The 17,911-nt window shown below is 42.7% G+C and overlaps 1 protein-coding gene across 7 annotated transcripts in view; it reads left to right on the top strand.

Annotated features, from left to right (window-relative positions):
* LOC110496865 (protein PALS2) overlaps positions 1-17,911 on the top strand; it is a 76,898-nt gene that overhangs the window by 44,243 nt on the left and 14,744 nt on the right. For 3 of the 7 annotated variants that reach the window (XM_036953340.2, XM_036953341.2, XM_036953342.2), the window contains one exon: positions 15,565-15,665. In XM_036953340.2, coding sequence (XP_036809235.1) covers positions 15,565-15,665 — 101 coding nt within the window. Of the gene's footprint in view, positions 1-4,542; positions 4,786-15,564; positions 15,684-17,911 lie in introns of those variants that run through there. The other 4 variants (XM_036953337.2, XM_036953339.2, XM_036953338.2 and 1 more) reach the window with 2 other exon arrangements.

The raw sequence follows: 17,911 nt of genomic DNA, 5'->3' as shown, positions 1-17,911 counted from the left end.
CATATTTATGTTTATTTCTTTTCCCTTTAGTACTTTAACCATTTGCACATCGTTACAACACTGTATATATACGTGATATAACATTTTAATGTCTTTATTCTTTTGGAACTTCTGTGAGTGTAATGTTTACTGTTCATTTTGATTGTTTATTTCACTTTTGTATATTATCTACTTCACTTGCTTGGGCAATGTTAACATATGTTTCCCATGCCAATAAAGCCCCTAGAATTGAATTGAATTGAGAGGAGGGTGGGTGTGACTGGGGACAGGGAGGGAGGGAAGAGAGAGGGAGCTAGCTAGCTCACATACAACAGGACTGATATCAGTAGCAAGCGGAGCAAACTATAAGAGCTAACATTACAGTCATCGGAGTGTCGTATCATATTTAACAAACCAAACATTGAAAACCAGGTCATGTAAAAATCCAAACCGGTTTGTGCATCAATAACGGTGTATAATAAAATATGGTGCCCTATAAGAACAGTGTGTGTGTGACTGTGAAGGTGGGCACTGGTTGAAGAGAGGGGGATATGGGCCAGACTGAAACAAACCCTCAACAGCATCTCTCTATCATCTCCTGTCTCTCTATCATCTCCTGTCTCTCTATCATCTCCTGTCTCTCTTTCATCTCCTGTCTCTCTTTCATCTTCTGTCTCTCTGTCATCTCCTGTCTCTCATCTCCTGTTTCTCTTCCATCTCATATCTCTCTATCTATCATCTCTTATCTCTCTATCATCTCCTATCTCTCTATCATATCCTGTCTATCATCTCCTATCTCTCTATCATGTCCTATCTATCAATCATCTCCTATCTATCATCTCATAGCTCTCTATCATCTCCTATCTATCATCTCCTATCCATCATCTCCTATCTCTCTATCATCTCCTATCTATCAATCATCTCCTATATATGATCTCATAGCTCTCTATCATCTCCTATATCTCTATCATCTCGTATCTATCATCTCCTGTCTCTCTCTCATCTCCTGTCTCTCATCTCCTGTCTCTCTTTCATCTCATATCTCTCTATCATCTCCTGTTTCTCTTCCATCTCATATCTCTCTATCATCTCCTATCTATCATCTCTTATCTCTCTATCATTTCCTGTCTATCATCTCCTATCTATCATCTCATAGCTCTCTATCATCTCCTATCAATCATCTTATAGCTCTCTATCATCTCCATCATCTCATATCTATCATCTCCTATCTCTCTATCATCTGCTATCTATCTATCATCTCCTATATCTCTATCATCTCATATCTATCATCTCCTGTCTCTCTATCATCTCCTGTCTCTCTATCATCTCCTGTCTCTCTTTCATCTCCTGTCTCTCTGTCATCTCCTGTCTCTCATCTCCTGTCTCTCTTTCATCTCACATCTCTCTTTCATCTCCTGTTTCTCTTCCATCTCATATCTCTCTATCATCTATCCATCGTCTCTTATCTCTCTATCATCTCTTATCTCTCTATCATCTCCTATCTCTCTATCATCTCCTGTCTATCATCTCCTATCTCTCTATCATGTCCTATCTATCAATCATCTCCTATCATCTCATAGCTCTCTATCATCTCCTATCTATCATCTCCTATCTCTCTATCATCTCATAGCTCTCCATCATCTCCTATATCTCTATCATCTCGTATCTATCATCTCCTGTCTCTCTTTCATCTCATATCTATCTATCATCACCTGTCTCTCTAGCATCTCTTATCTCTCTATCATCTCCTGTCTATCATCTCCTATCTCTCTATCATGTCCTATCTATCAATCATCTCCTATCTATCATCTCATGGCTCTCTATCATCTCCTATCAATCATCTCCTATCTATCATCTTATAGCTCTCTATCATTTCCTATATCTCTATCATCTCATGTCTATCATCTCCTGTCTCTCTATCATCTCCTGTCTCTCTATCATCTCCTGTCTCTCTTTCATCTCCTGTCTCTCTATCATCTCCTATCTCTCTATCATCTCCTCTCTCTATCATCTCCTATCTATCATCTCCTATCTATCATCTCCTATCTCTCTATCATCTCCTATCTCTCATCTATCTTATTTCCTATCTATCATCTCATCATCCAGCTTTCATCTTCTATCTCTCTATCATCTTCTATCTCTCTGTCATCTCCTATCTCTCTATCATCTCCTATCTCTCTATCATCTCTTGTCTCTCTATCATCTCCTCTCTATCATCTCCTGTCTCTCTATCATCTCCTATCTCTCTATCATCTCCCATCTCTCTATCATCTCCTATCATCTCATATCATCTATCTTTCATCTCCCGTCTCTCTTTCATCTCCTGTCTCTCTATCATCTCCTGTCTCTCTTTCATCTCATATCTCTCTATCATCTCCTATCTATCATATCCTATCTCATCTATCTATCATTTCCTATCTATCATCTCCTGTCTCTCTATCATCTGCTATCTATCATCTCATATCATCTATCTTTCATCTTCTATCTCTCTCTCATCTCCTATCTCTTTCTTCTTCTGTCTCTCTTTCATCTCCTGTCTCTTTCTTCTCCTGTCTCTCTTTCATCTCCTCTCTATCTTCTTCTGTCTCTCTTTCATCTCCTGTCTCTCTTTCATCTCCTGTCTCTCTATCTTCTTCTGTCTCTCTATCTTCCCCTGTCTCTCTTTCATCTCATATCTCTTTCATCTCCTGTCTCTCTATCATCTGCTATCTATCATCTCATATCATCTATCTTTCATCTTCTATCTCTCTCTCATCTCCTATCTCTTTCTTCTTCTGTCTCTCTTTCATCTCCTGTCTCTTTCTTCTCCTGTCTCTCTTTCATCTCCTCTCTATCTTCTTCTGTCTCTCTATCATCTCCTGTCTCTCTATCATCTCCTGTCTCTCTATCATCTCCTGTCTCTCCATCATCTCCCGTCTCTCTTTCATCTCCTGTCTCTCTGTCATCTCCTGTCTCTCATCTTCTGTCTCTCTTTCATCTCATATCTCTCTTTCATCTCCTGTTTCTCTTCCATCTCATATCTCTCTATCATCTATCCATCGTCTCTTATCTCTCTATCATCTCTTATCTCTCTATCATCTCCTGTCTATCATCTCCTATCTCTCTATCATGTCCTATCTATCAATCATCTCCTATCTATCATCTCATAGCTCTCTATCATCTCCTATCTATCATCTCCTATCTCTCTATCATCTCATAGCTCTCCATCATCTCCTATATCTCTATCATCTCGTATCTATCATCTCCTGTCTCTATCATCTCCTGTCTCTCTAGCATCTCCTGTCTCTCTATCATATCCTGTCTCTCATCTCCTGTCTCTCTATCATCTCATATCATCTATCTTTCATCTTCTATCTCTCTCTCATCTCCTATCTCTTTCTTCTTCTGTCTCTCTTTCATCTCCTGCCTCTTTCTTCTCCTGTCTCTCTTTCATCTCCTCTCTTTCTTCTTCTGTCTCTCTATCTTCTTCTGTCTCTCTTTCATCTCCTGTCTCTCTTTCATCTCCTGTCTCTCTATCTTCTTCTGTCTCTCTATCATCTCATGTCTCTCTATCATCCCCTGTCTCTCTTCCATCTCCTGTCTCTCTATCATCCCCTGTCTCTCTTTCATCTCATATCTCTTTCATCTCCTGTCTCTCTATCATCTCCTGTCTCTCTATCATCTCCTGTCTCTCCATCATCTCCCGTCTCTCTTTCATCTCCTGTCTCTCTATCATCTCCCATCTCTCGTTCATCTCCTGTCTCTCTTTCATCTCCTGTCTCTCTTTCATCTCCTGTCTCTCTTTCATCTCCTGTCTCTCTTTCATCTCATATCTCTCTATCATCTCCTGTCTCTCTATCATCTCCTGTCTCTCTATCATCTCCTGTCTCTCTATCATCTCCTGTCTCTCTATCATCTCCTGTCTCTCTATCATCTCCTGTCTCTCTATCATCTCCCGTCTCTCTTTCATCTCCCGTCTCTCTATCATCTCCCGTCTCTCTATCATCTCCTGTCTCTCTATCATCTCCTGTCTCTCTATCATCTCCTGTCTCTCTATCATCTCCTGTCTCTCTATCATCTCCTGTCTCTCTATCATCTCCCGTCTCTCTATCATCTCCTGTCTCTCTATCATCTCCTGTCTCTTTCATCTCCTTTTTCTGTAAATTGCTTTTAGTTAAATTCCCCTGCTATTGTTTCTCATTGTCTTTCTATCTGTCTTTCTCTGTCCTCTATCTCCCTGTATCCTTCTCTCTCTTCCTTCTCTCTGTGTTTAGAGAATGTTTCTCATTGTCTTTCTCTGTCCTCTATCTCCCTGTATCCTTCTCTCTCTTCCTTCTCTCTGTGTTTAGAGACTGTTTCTCATTGTCTTTCTATATGTCTTTCTCTGTCCTCTATCTCCCTGTATCCTTCTCTCTCTTCCTTCTCTCTGTGTTTAGAGACTGTTTCTCATTGTCTTTCTCTGTCCTATATCTCCCTGTATCCTTCTCTCTCTTCCTTCTCTCTGTGTTTAGAGACTGTTGCTCATTGTGTAGTAGTTGGAAGTTGAAGGGCAGAGCAGCTAGCTTTAGACCAACTGTCCCTCAGTGGAGGTGGTGGGGGTAATCTTTCGGTTAGGTAAGCATTGCTGTGGTCGAGGAGTGGTCATGGTTCTGGCTATGGAGGACGCCTGTCCCAACGTGTTGGAGATAGAGGTGGAGCCCCCTCCGGATGCAGGCGGGACGGGAGAGGCAGGCGGGACAGGAGAGGCAGGCGGGACGGGAGAGGGGGTGGTTGCGTCCAGGGAGGGGGCGGCTGCTGAGCCCACAGAGGGGGCCAACACATCCGGAGGTAAGACTCTCAGTTGCCAGATAGTTATACTATGGAAAATATTTGTTGCCCGATATTAGTGCAACAGAGAGAGTTATTGTTTCCAGCTAGATATGCCTTGCCAGCTATTCATTACCTTCCAGGGGAAAGATACTTTTTGACCGATATTTCAGAACTATTTGTGGGTTACGTAGTGTCTACTGTCCAGTCATTAGCGAAGAGAGACTTGCCTGTTCCAAAGTGCAAAGGCTGTTTTGGATAGGTATTTCATAACAGTTTGTGAGTGAAGGAAGGGATTGCTAGTTAGTATCACTATCCACAGGTCAGAGACTGTCAGGTATTTGTTGTGTACGTAGGTAAGGCAACGGGTTGCCAGATTGTGAGTGTTTGTTGACTTTTTTTTATTCCTGGACAGAGGAAGCATTTTGGAAAAGAGAAGTGAGTCATTGTACTGTACCACATGGTTTACGGGACATACGGGGAGAGAGGGAGAGAGGGAGAGAGAGAGAAATGGAGTGGAGAAAGGAAGAGGCAAGAAGAGAGAGAAATAAAATACTTTGCTGCTTCAGAATGTTAATGAATTACAACGTACAATAGGAGATCAAAAAAAAAACTTCCTCCACCCTCTATGCTAGAGAAAGACTAACTATGCTACCTTTTATAATACTGTGTAGTGTAAGTACATTGAAGATGCATTTGCAAGTGGAACAGTATTGGAGTGTTACTGTAGTAATTGTATCTATTCTTATGCAAGTCATATTCAGGGATTATAAAGTATTTATGCCATCCCCCCACCCACGTCAGAGTAACATAGTGGAATGTATCCTTTGATATGATGCACACACACACACACACACACACACACACACACACACACACACACACACACACACACACACACACACACACACACACACACACACACACTGAGGTTCAGTGAACTCTGTGAACAAACTCCTCTGGGGTACAAAAACATATTGGCTTGACACAGAGGGAGAAGGTCAACCCAGAGATTAAGTTAACAGAAATCTGCCACAGTTATCTCTTTCATAGTCAGTACTGCTTACAGTTGAAGTCAGAAGTTTACATACACTTCAGCCAAATACATTTAAACTCAGTTTTTCACAATTCCTGATATTTTAACCTAGTAGAAATTCCCTGTCTTAGGTCAGTTAGGATCACCACTTTATTTTAAGAATGTGAAATGTCAATATAATAGTAGAGAGAATTATTTATTTCAGCTTTTATTTCTTTCATCACATTCCCAGTGGGTCAGAAGTTTACATACACTCAATTAGCATTTGGTAGCATTGCCTTCAAATTGTTTATCTTGGGTCAAACATTTTGGGTAGCTTTCCACAAGTTTCCCACAATAACTTGGGTGAATTTTGGCCCATTCCTCCTGACAGAGCATGTGATCAAGGCCTCCTTGATCGCACACGCCTTTTCAGATCTGTCCACAGATTTTCTATAGAATTGAGGTCAGGGCTTTGTGATGGCCACTCCAATACCTTGACTTTGTTGTCCTTTAGCCATTTTGCCACAACTTTGGAAGTATGCTTGGGGTCATTGTCCATTTGGAAGACCCATTTGCGACCAAGCTTTAACTTGATGTCTTGAGATGTTGCTTCAATATATCCACATAATTTTTCATTCTCATGATGCCATCTATTTTGTGAAGTGCACCAGTCCCTCCTCCAGCAAAGCACCCCCACATCATGATGCTGCCACCCCCGTGCTTCACGATTGGGATGTCGATATTGGACTCGTTTTACTGTGGATATAGATACTTTTGTACCTGTTTCCTCCAGCATCTTCACATGGTCCTTTGCTGTTGTTCTGCGATTGATTTGCATTTTTCACACCAAAGTACGTTCATCACCAGGAGACAGAATGCGTCTCCTTCTTGAGCGGTATGACGGCTGCGTGGTCCCATGGTGTAAACAATTGTAGGAAATATTTATTGTGTCATGCTTGTGTCAAAGTAAATGTCCTAACCGACTTGCCAAAACTATAGTTTGTTAACAAGGAATTTGTGGAGTGGTTGAAAAACAAGTTTTAATGACTCCAACCTAAGTGTATGTAAACTTCTGACTTCAACTGTATTTACACTAAGTAGATCCAAAGCACACAAACGTCTGTCTAAATGTCTTTGTGACATATGACAGAGAAACGTAGGTTCTTCTTGTTCAGTCACGCTGCCTTGGAGACACATCCCAACACACACAAACAGACACACACACACCCCAACACACACAAACACACACACCCCAACACACACACACTCACACCCCAACACACACACACACACACACGTAATAACACATAACAACAGAGACACACATCCCAACAGTTATGTGTTCCTTTAGGGCGAACTTGCAAGTGGGTGTGGAGTCACACTTTTATGTGGGGAATGTGGGTAGCTACATGTGATAGCTTTTGGTGGCCCAGGATTTGCATGCTGTACATCTGCCTGTCTGTCTGTATGTCTGACCGTCTGTCTGTGCGACGGCGCGTGTGCGTGCTTACGTGTGTGGTCTTTGTATTGGAGTCATGGACAGTATAATTTGTCTGTGTTTGTGTCTATAGGAGAGCTTGAAAGGGGGATTATGTCTCTCTGTGTGTGTGTGTGTGTGTGGGGGGGGGGGGGTTAACTGTAATCAAGGGGATGGTTTAATGGTTGTTTTTGTGGGTGTGGGTGGGTGTAATTGATAGTCTGGTTTGGAACTGTGTGCTTTGTTGGTAGACTATGAGTTAGACTATGAGTTAGACTATGAGTTAGACTATGAGTTAGACTATGAGTTAGACTATGAGTTAGACTATGAGTTAGACTATGAGTTAGACTATGAGTTAGACTATGAGTTAGACTATGAGTTAGACTATGAGTTACACTATGAGTTACACTATGAGTTAGAGATTTAGAGATGGAGTTAGAGATAGCGATGGAGTTAGCGATATAGATGGAGTTGGAGATATACAGTTAGAGATATACAAACACAAACACACCCCACAGAGCCCCAGGACAGCAGCACAATTAGACCCAACCAAATCACGAGAAAACAAAAAGATAATTACTTGACACATTGGAAAGAATTAACAAAAAAACAGAGCAAACTAGTATGCTATTTGGCCCTCAACAGAGAGTACACAGTGGCAGAATACCTGACCACTGTGACTGACCCAAACTTAAGGAAAGCTTTGACTATGTACAGACTCAGTGAGCATAGCCTTACTATTGAGAAAGGCCGCCGTAGGCAGACACAAGAAAAGGGCAACCAGTGAAGAACAAACACCATTGTAAATACAACCCATATTTATGCTTATTTATTTTCCCTTGTGTACCCTTAACCATTTGTACATCGTTGCAGAACTGTATATATATACGTAATATGACATTTGTAATGTCTTTATTGTTTTGAAACTTCTGTTTATGTAATGTTTACTGTTCATTTTTTTTGTTTATTTCACTTTTGTATATTATCTTCCTCACTTGCTTTGGCAATGTAACACATGTTTCCCATGCCAATAAAGCCCCTTGAATTGAATTGATATAGAGATGGAGTTAGAGATGGAGTTTGAGATATAAAGTTAGAGATATAGAGTTAGAGATAGATATGGAGTTTGCAATATAGATGAGTTAGAGATATAGAGTTAGAGATAGAGATGGAGTTAGAGAGAGATGTAGATGGATTTAGAGAGATGGAGTTAGAGATAGAGATAGATATAGAGTTAGAGATATTGAGTTAGTTAGATATATAGAGTTAGAGATATAGAGATAGACATGGAGTTAGAGATAGAGATGACTTAGAGATATAGAGATGGAGTTAGAGATAGAGATGAGTTAGAGATATAGAGTTAGTGATAGAGATGAGATAGAGATGGCGTTAGAGAAATAGATGGAGTTAGAGATATAGAGTTAAGAGTTAGAGATGGAGTTAGAGATAGAGATGGAGTTAGAGATATAGATAAATATAGAGTTAGAGATGGTGATAGAGATGGAGTTAGAGATGGGGTTAGGGATAGAGATGGAGTTAGAGATATAGAGTTAAGAGTTAGAGATAAATATAGAGTTAGAGATGGAGTTAGAGATAGAGATGGAGTTAGGGATAAATATAGAGTTAGAGATGGAGTTAGAGATAGAGATGGTGTTAGAGATATACAATTAGAGATGGAGTTGGAGATAGAGATGGAGTTAGAGATATAGAGTTAAGAGTTAGAGATAAATATAGAGATGGAGATGGAGTTAGAGATAGAGATGGAGTTAGAGATATAGAGGTAGAGATAGAAATGAAGTCAGGGATAGAGATGGAGTTAGAGATAAATATAGAAATAGAGATGGAGTTAGAGATATAGAGTTGGAGATGGAGTTAGAGATGGAGTTAGAGATAGAGATGGAGTTAGAGATAAATATAGAGTTAGAGATGGAGTTCGAGATGGAGTTCGAGATATAGAATTAGAGATGGAGTTAGAGATATAGATGGAGTTATAGATATAGAGTTAAGAGTTAGAGATAAATATAGAGTTAGAGATGGAGTTAGAGATAGAAATGGAGTTAGGGATAGAGATGGAGTTAGGGATATAGAGTTAAGAGTTAGAGATAAATATAGAGATGGAGATGAGTTAGGAATAGAGATGGAGATGGAGTTAGAGATTGAGGAATAGTGTTAGAGAGAGAGAGAGAGTATGAGTGTGTTTTTATATACTCTGTTTAGTGTTTATACTCTGTATGGGTCTGCGTGCTGTACATGTGTGGATATGATTTGGAGTTAGAGATAAATATAGAGTTAGAGATGGAGATGGAGTTAGAGATGGAGATGAGTTAGGGATAGAGATGGAGTTAGAGATGGAGATGAGTTAGGAATAGAGATGGAGATGGAGTTAGGAATAGAGATGGAGATGAGTTAGAGATTGAGGAATAGCGTTAGAGAGAGAGAGAGAGTATGAGTGTGTTTTTATATACTCTGTTTAGTGTTTATACTCTGTATGGGTCTGCGTGCTGTACATGTGTGGATATGATTTGGAGTTAGAGATAAATATAGAGTTAGAGATGGAGATGGAGTTAGGGATAGAGATGGAGATGAGTTAGAGATATAGAGTTTGGAGTTAGAGATAAATATAGAGTTGGAGATGGAGTTAGGGATAGAGATGGAGATGGAGTTGGAGATAAATATAGAGTTAGAGATGGAGATGGAGTTAGAGATAGAGATGGAGATGAGTTAGAGATAAATATAGAGTTAGAGATGGAGATGGAGTTAGGGATAGAGGAATAGCGTTAGAGAGAGAGAGAGAGTATGAGTGTGTTTTTATATACTCTGTTTAGTGTTTATACTCTGTATGGGTCTGCGTGCTGTACATGTGTGGATATGATTTGGAGTTAGAGATAAATATAGAGTTAGAGATGGAGATGAGTTAGAGATAAATATAGAGTTAGAGATGGAGATGGAGTTAGGGATAGAGATGGAGATGGAGATGGAGTTAGAGATAGAGATGGAGTTAGAGATATAGAGTTTGGAGTTAGAGATAAATATAGAGTTAGAGATGGAGATGGAGTTAGGGATAGAGATGGAGATGGAGTTAGGAATAGAGATGGAGATGGAGTTGGAGATAAATATAGAGTTAGAGATGGAGATGGAGTTAGGAATAGAGATGGAGATGGAGTTAGAGATATAGAGTTTGGAGTTGGAGATAAATATAGAGTTAGAGATGGAGATGGAGTTAGGAATAGAGATGGAGATGAGTTAGGGATAGAGGAATAGCGTTAGAGAGAGAGAGAGAGAGTATGAGTGTGTTTTTATATACTCTGTTTAGTGTTTATACTCTGTATGGGTCTGCGTGCTGTACATGTGTGGATATGATTTGGAGTTAGAGATAAATATAGAGATGGAGATGAGTTAGGAATAGAGATGGAGATGGAGTTAGAGATTGAGGAATAGTGTTAGAGAGAGAGAGAGAGTATGAGTGTGTTTTTATATACTCTGTTTAGTGTTTATACTCTGTATGGGTCTGCGTGCTGTACATGTGTGGATATGATTTGGAGTTAGAGATAAATATAGAGTTAGAGTTAGAGATGGAGTTAGAGTTAGAGATGGAGATGAGTTAGGAATAGAGATGGAGATGAGTTAGAGATTGAGGAATAGCGTTAGAGAGAGAGAGAGAGTATGAGTGTGTTTTTATATACTCTGTTTAGTGTTTATACTCTGTATGGGTCTGCGTGCTGTACATGTGTGGATATGATTTGGAGTTAGAGATAAATATAGAGTTAGAGATGGAGATGAGTTAGAGATAAATATAGAGTTAGAGATGGAGATGAGTTAGGGATAGAGATGGAGTTAGGGATAGAGATGGAGATGGAGTTGGAGATAAATATAGAGTTAGAGATGGAGATGGAGTTAGAGATAGAGATGGAGATGAGTTAGAGATAAATATAGAGTTAGAGATGGAGATGGAGTTAGGGATAGAGGAATAGCGTTAGAGAGAGAGAGAGAGTATGAGTGTGTTTTTATATACTCTGTTTAGTGTTTATACTCTGTATGGGTCTGCGTGCTGTACATGTGTGGATATGATTTGGAGTTAGAGATAAATATAGAGATGGAGATGAGTTAGGAATAGAGATGGAGATGAGTTAGAGATTGAGGAATAGCGTTAGAGAGAGAGAGAGAGTATGAGTGTGTTTTTATATACTCTGTTTAGTGTTTATACTCTGTATGGGTCTGCGTGCTGTACATGTGTGGATATGATTTGGAGTTAGAGATAAATATAGAGATGGAGATGAGTTAGGAATAGAGATGGAGATGAGTTAGAGATTGAGGAATAGCGTTAGAGAGAGAGAGAGAGTATGAGTGTGTTTTTATATACTCTGTTTAGTGTTTATACTCTGTATGGGTCTGCGTGCTGTACATGTGTGGATATGATTTGGAGTTAGAGATAAATATAGAGATGGAGATGAGTTAGGAATAGAGATGGAGATGAGTTAGAGATTGAGGAATAGCGTTAGAGAGAGAGAGAGAGTATGAGTGTGTTTTTATATACTCTGTTTAGTGTTTATACTCTGTATGGGTCTGCGTGCTGTACATGTGTGGATATGATTTGGAGTTGTTTTTATGGGCATTCTGTTATCATAAAACCATGGTGAAAAGTCTACTCCAAAGATGTTTTCAGTTGTCCCCTTATTAACATTCCATGACTCACACAAGGCCTGTAACATCAATACATAAAGCATGTTTTTGTGGGTGTGGTTTCTAGGCAAAACTGTAGTATTGTCACTTTCTTAGTCAGCTGTTTCTGACCTTGGCACCTCCACCTGATCACATATGCTTATGACCCTTTCTCACCCCAGTGTGTGTGAATGACTGCATATCTTTTTCATATGCATGATCTAGTTATACGCCTGTATGTAGAGCCAAAATAAAGGAAACACCAACATATAGTGTCTTAATAGGGTGTTGGGCACCACGAGCCAGAACAGCTTCAATGCATCTTGGCGTAGATTCTACAAGTGTCTGGAACTCTACTGGGGATGCGACACCATTCTTCTAAGAGAAATTCCATAATTTGGTGTTTTGTTGATGGAAAATGCTGCCTCACATCGCTCCAGAATCTCCCGTCCGTGTTCAATTGGGTTGAGATCTGGTGACTGAGATACACTGGAGTTGTTTTTTCAAACAACTGTTTGAAGAAGAGTGGTACATGTTTATGATATATATATATATATATATATTTATTGTTTTTACCCAGTTTTCTCCGCAATTTCGTGGTATCCGACGAAGGTTGAAAGTCATGCTTCCTCCGATACACAACCCAACCAGCCGTACTGCTTCTTAACACAGCGCGCATCCAACCCGGAAGCCAGCCGCACCAATGTGTCGGAGGAAACACCGTGCACCTGGCAACCTTGGTTAGCGCGCACTGCGCCGGCCCGCCACAGGAGTCGCTGGTGCGCGATGAGACAAGGACATCCCTACCGGGCAACCCCTCCCTAACCCGGGCGACACTAGGCCAATTGTGCGTTGCCCCACGGACCTCCCGGTCGCGTCCGGTTACGACAGAGCCTGGGCGCGAACCCAGGGACTCTGATGGCACAGCTGGCGCTGCAGTACAGCGCCCTTAACCACTGCGCCACCCGGGAGGCCGTGTTCATGATTTTTAATCAAACTGAACACTAGAACAAAAAATAACAAAGCGGCACAAACGAAACAGTTCTGTCTGGTGCAGACACACAAAACAGAAAATAACTACCCACAAAACACAGGTGGGGGAAAAGACTACCTAAATATGGTTCCCAATCAGAGACAACGATAGACAGCTGCCTCTGATTGAGAACCACACCCGGCCAAACACAGAAATAGGAAACATAGAACACAAAACATAGAATGCCCACCCCAACTCACGCCCTGACCAAACCAAAATAGAGACATAAAAATGATCTTTAAGGTCAGTGCGTGACAGTACCCCCCCCCCCCAAAGGTGCGGACTCCGACCGCAAAACCTAAACTTATAGGGGAGGTCAGAGGGTAGGCATCTATCCGCGGTGGCGGCTCTGGTGCGGGACGTGGACTCCGCTCCACCTTAGGCTTGGCCCACTTAGGTGGCGCCTCTGGAGCGGGGACCCTCGCCGCTGACCCCGGACAGGAGGGCGACTCTGGCAGCGCCGGACAGGAGGGCGACTCTGGCAGCGCCGGACAGGAGGGCGAGACGGTAGAAGGAGAGAGAGACGGGTAGAAGGAGAGAGAGACGGTAGAAGGAGAGAGAGACTGGTAGAAGGAGAGAGAGACGGGTAGAAGGAGAGAGAGACGGGTAGAAGGAGAGAGAGACGGGTAGAAGGAGAGAGAGACGGGTAGAAGGAGAGAGAGACTGGTAGAAGGAGAGAGAGACGGTAGAAGGAGAGAGAGACGGTAGAAGAAGAGAGAGACAGGTAGAAGGAGAGAGAGACTGGTAGAAGGAGAGAGAGACTGGTAGAAGGAGAGAGAGACTGGTAGAAGGAGAGAGAGACGGTAGAAGGAGAGAGAGACTGGTAGAAGGAGAGAGAGACGGTAAAAGGAGAGAGAGACGGGTAAAAGTAGAGAGAGACGGGTAAAAGGAGAGAGAGACGGGTAGAAGGAGAGAGAGACTGGTAGAAGGAGAGAGAGACGGGTAGAAGGAGAGAGAGACGGTAGAAGGAGAGAGAGACTGGTAGAAGGAGAGAGAGACGGGTAGAAGGAGAGAGAGACGGTAGAAGGAGAGAGAGACGGTAGAAGGAGAGAGAGACGGGTAGAAGGAGAGAGAGACGGGTAGAAGGAGAGAGAGACGGATAGAAGGAGAGAGAGACGGATAGAAGGAGAGAGAGACGGGTAGAAGGAGAGAGAGACTGGTAAAAGGAGAGAGAGACGGGTAGAAGGAGAGAGAGACGGGTAGAAGGAGAGAGAGACTGGTAGAAGGAGAGAGAGACGGGTAGAAGGAGAGAGAGAGTGGAGGAGAAAATGTGAGGGTGTCATTTTCTTCATGGCTTTACATATGAATATGCACACACACACACACACACACACCTCCACAGGGCTGTGAGACCCTCTGTTTAAGATCCCAGTGCCATGATGCCTGCCTCGTCTACACCTCTCTCCTTGTCAGGACAACAGGGTCAGAGGAGTCTTCATCTCAGGACGGGACTGAAATGTAGATGATTAGAAAGAACATGTAAACGTATCAAACCATTCTGTCTGGTGGACTTCTGGATTCAAGTATTTTTTCATTGAAGAACTTGTGGGATAAAAAACGGTTAGATATTGATTGTCTCATTTACAAGGGCAGATGGACGAGCTTCGGCTGGAAACCAAACTACAGAGAAACTGAAGAGAAACTGATTTGTGTGTCCATGTTTTATTTTCTAGGCACTCTTTTGTCTGACAGAATTGCACAGTTTTGATTGCTGTGATATACAGTATCAACTGCAGTGAATGGGACTGGTCTATAGAACTACACTGAAGTAAAGTGAATAAACTATAGTCATGACCGCAACAAATCTGAACTCGTCAAGAGGGGTCGCAGTGTCCCGCGGGTCTGTTTACCCACATCCATACCCACACATACAGTCAGCGCCGGCCCTAGCCTTTTGGGGGTCCTAAGCGAAATTCTGTCACCTTGCGAGCAAAACATGTTAGCGGCCCCTCTCTTGACAGTGGTTTTAGAGTTCATTTCCTGCAGTTCTACATGTTTTGCCATGGGGTGGAGAGAAAATGTTACAGTTTAAAGCCAGTTTGGTGCAATTCTACACATTGCCATGGAGCAGAAAGAAGATTTTGCACTTTTATAGCTAATTTCATGCAATTCTACAGATTTTGCCATGGGGCAGAGAGAAAAATGACCAGTTTTACAGCTAATCTCCTAGTTTTTAATATGATATTTGATATCTGGGTGAGAGTGACAGTGGGGGGCTCTCCGGGCGGTAATTCGATCCTGATTACTACAAGTTTAGGCAGCTAGACACTAGACTAACTTACCAATCTAAAAATACATGGCGGACATGGGCTAATTGAGTGATTATCAGTGACATAATAACAAGAGGAAAACTGCTGATTCTAACTCAACAGTAAGTTGAGACCCCGACTGAGTTCCTAAACATTTGTAATTATGAGGAAATGTATCAGCTGGCCTACAAAAGGGAGGCGGGGCCGGCAGTCGTTCATCGCTGATCTACAGTGTGACTTCCTCACTCCCTTTATCTCTGTTTTCCATATCTACAGTAACTAACACCTCTCCCTCCCTCCCCTCTCTCTTTCCCTTCCTCTCTCCTCTCTCCCTCTCCCCGCTCTCTCTCCCCTCCCCCCACAGCAATGCAGCAGGTGTTGGATAACCTGGGGGAGCTGCCCACCTCCACGGGGGCCAAAGACATCGACCTCATCTTCCTCAGAGGAATCATGGAGAGTCCCATTGTACGGTCACTCTCCAAGGTAGCAGATACACATAAGGGAAGAACACACTGAGATTGACTCCCACACAGAGACTGACTCCCACACTGAGAATGACTACCACACTGAGACTGACTCACACACTGAGAATGACTCACACACTGAGACTGACTCACACACTGAGACTGACTCACACACTGAGAATGACTCACACACTGAGAATGACTCACACACTAAGACTAACTCCCACACTGAGACTGACTCACACACTGAGAATGACTCACACACTGAGACTAACTCCCACACTGAGACTGACTCACACACTAAGATTAACTCCCACACTGAGAATGACTCACACACTGAGACTGACTCACACACTGAGACTGACTCACACACTGAGAATGACTCACACACTGAGACTGACTCACACACTAAGACTAACTCCCACACTGAGACTGACTCACACACTGAGAATGACTCCCACACTGAGACTGACTCACACACTGAGACTGACTCCCACACTGGGAATGACTCACACACTAAGACTAACTCCCACACTGAGACTGACTCACACACTGAGAATGACTCACACACTGAGACTGACTCACACACTGAGACTGACTCACACACTGAGAATGACTCACACACTGAGACTGACTCACACACTGAGACTGACTCACAAACTGAGAATGACTCACACACCGAGACTGACTCACACACTAAGACTAACTCCCACACTGAGACTGACTCACACACGGAGACTGACTCCCACACTGAGACTGACTCCCACACTGAGACTGACTCACACACTGAGACTGACTCACACACTGAGACTGACTCACACACTAAGACTAACTCCCACACTGAGATTGACTCACACACTGAGAATGACTCACACACTGAGACTAACTCCCACACTGAGACTGACTCACACACTAAGATTAACTCACACACTGAGAATGACTCACACACTGAGACTGACTCACACACTGAGACTGACTCCCACACTGAGAATGACTCACACACTGAGAATGACTCACACACTGAGACTGACTCCCACACTGGGAATGACTCACACACTGAGAATGACTCACACACTAAGACTAACTCCCACACTGAGACTGACTCACACACTGAGAATGACTCACACACTGAGACTGACTCACACACTGAGACTGACTCACACACTGAGACTGACTCACACACTGAGACTGACTCACACACTAAGACTAACTCCCACACTGAGATTGACTCACACACTGAGAATGACTCACACACTGAGACTAACTCCCACACTGAGACTGACTCACACACTAAGATTAACTCACACACTGAGAATGACTCACACACTGAGACTGACTCACACACTGAGACTGACTCACACACTGAGAATGACTCATACACTAAGACTAACTCACACACTAAGACTGACTCACACACTGAGAATGACTCCCACACTGAGACTGACTCACACACTGAGAATGACTCACACACTGAGACTGACCCACACACTGAGACTGACTCACACACTGAGACTGGCTCACACACTGAGAATGACTCACACTGAGAATGACTCACACACTGAGACTGACTCTCACACTGAGAATGACTCACACACTGAGACTGACTCCCACACTGGGAATGACTCACCCACTGAGAATGACTCACACACTAAGACTAACTCCCACACTGAGAATGACTCACACACTGAGAATGACTCACACACTAAGACTATCTCCCACACTGAGAATGACTCACACACTGAGACTGACTCACACACTGAGACTGACTCACACACTGAGACTGACTCACACACTGAGAATGACTCCCACACTGAGACTGACTCACACACTGAGAATGACTCACACACTGAGACTAACTCCCACACTGAGACTGACTCACACACTAAGATTAACTCCCACACTGAGAATGACTCACACACTGAGACTGACTCACACACTGAGACTGACTAACACACTGAGAATGACTCACACACTGAGACTGACTCACACACTAAGACTAACTCCCACACTGAGACTGACTCACACACTGAGAATGACTCCCACACTGAGACTGACTCACACACTGAGAATGACTCACACACCGAGACTGACCCACACACTGAGAATGACTCACACACCGAGACTGACCCACACACTGAGACTGACTCACACACTGAGACTGACTCACACACTGAGAATGACTCACACACCGAGACTGACCCACACACTGAGACTGACTCACACACTGAGACTGACTCACACACTGAG

Source organism: Oncorhynchus mykiss, chromosome 18, assembly GCF_057628025.1.
Source record: "Oncorhynchus mykiss isolate SJ-2025 chromosome 18, ASM5762802v1, whole genome shotgun sequence".
NCBI classification, from domain to species: domain Eukaryota; kingdom Metazoa; phylum Chordata; class Actinopteri; order Salmoniformes; family Salmonidae; genus Oncorhynchus; species Oncorhynchus mykiss.
The sequence above is the reverse complement of the archived record's forward strand: the minus strand, read 5'-3'. Positions and strand labels throughout refer to the sequence as shown.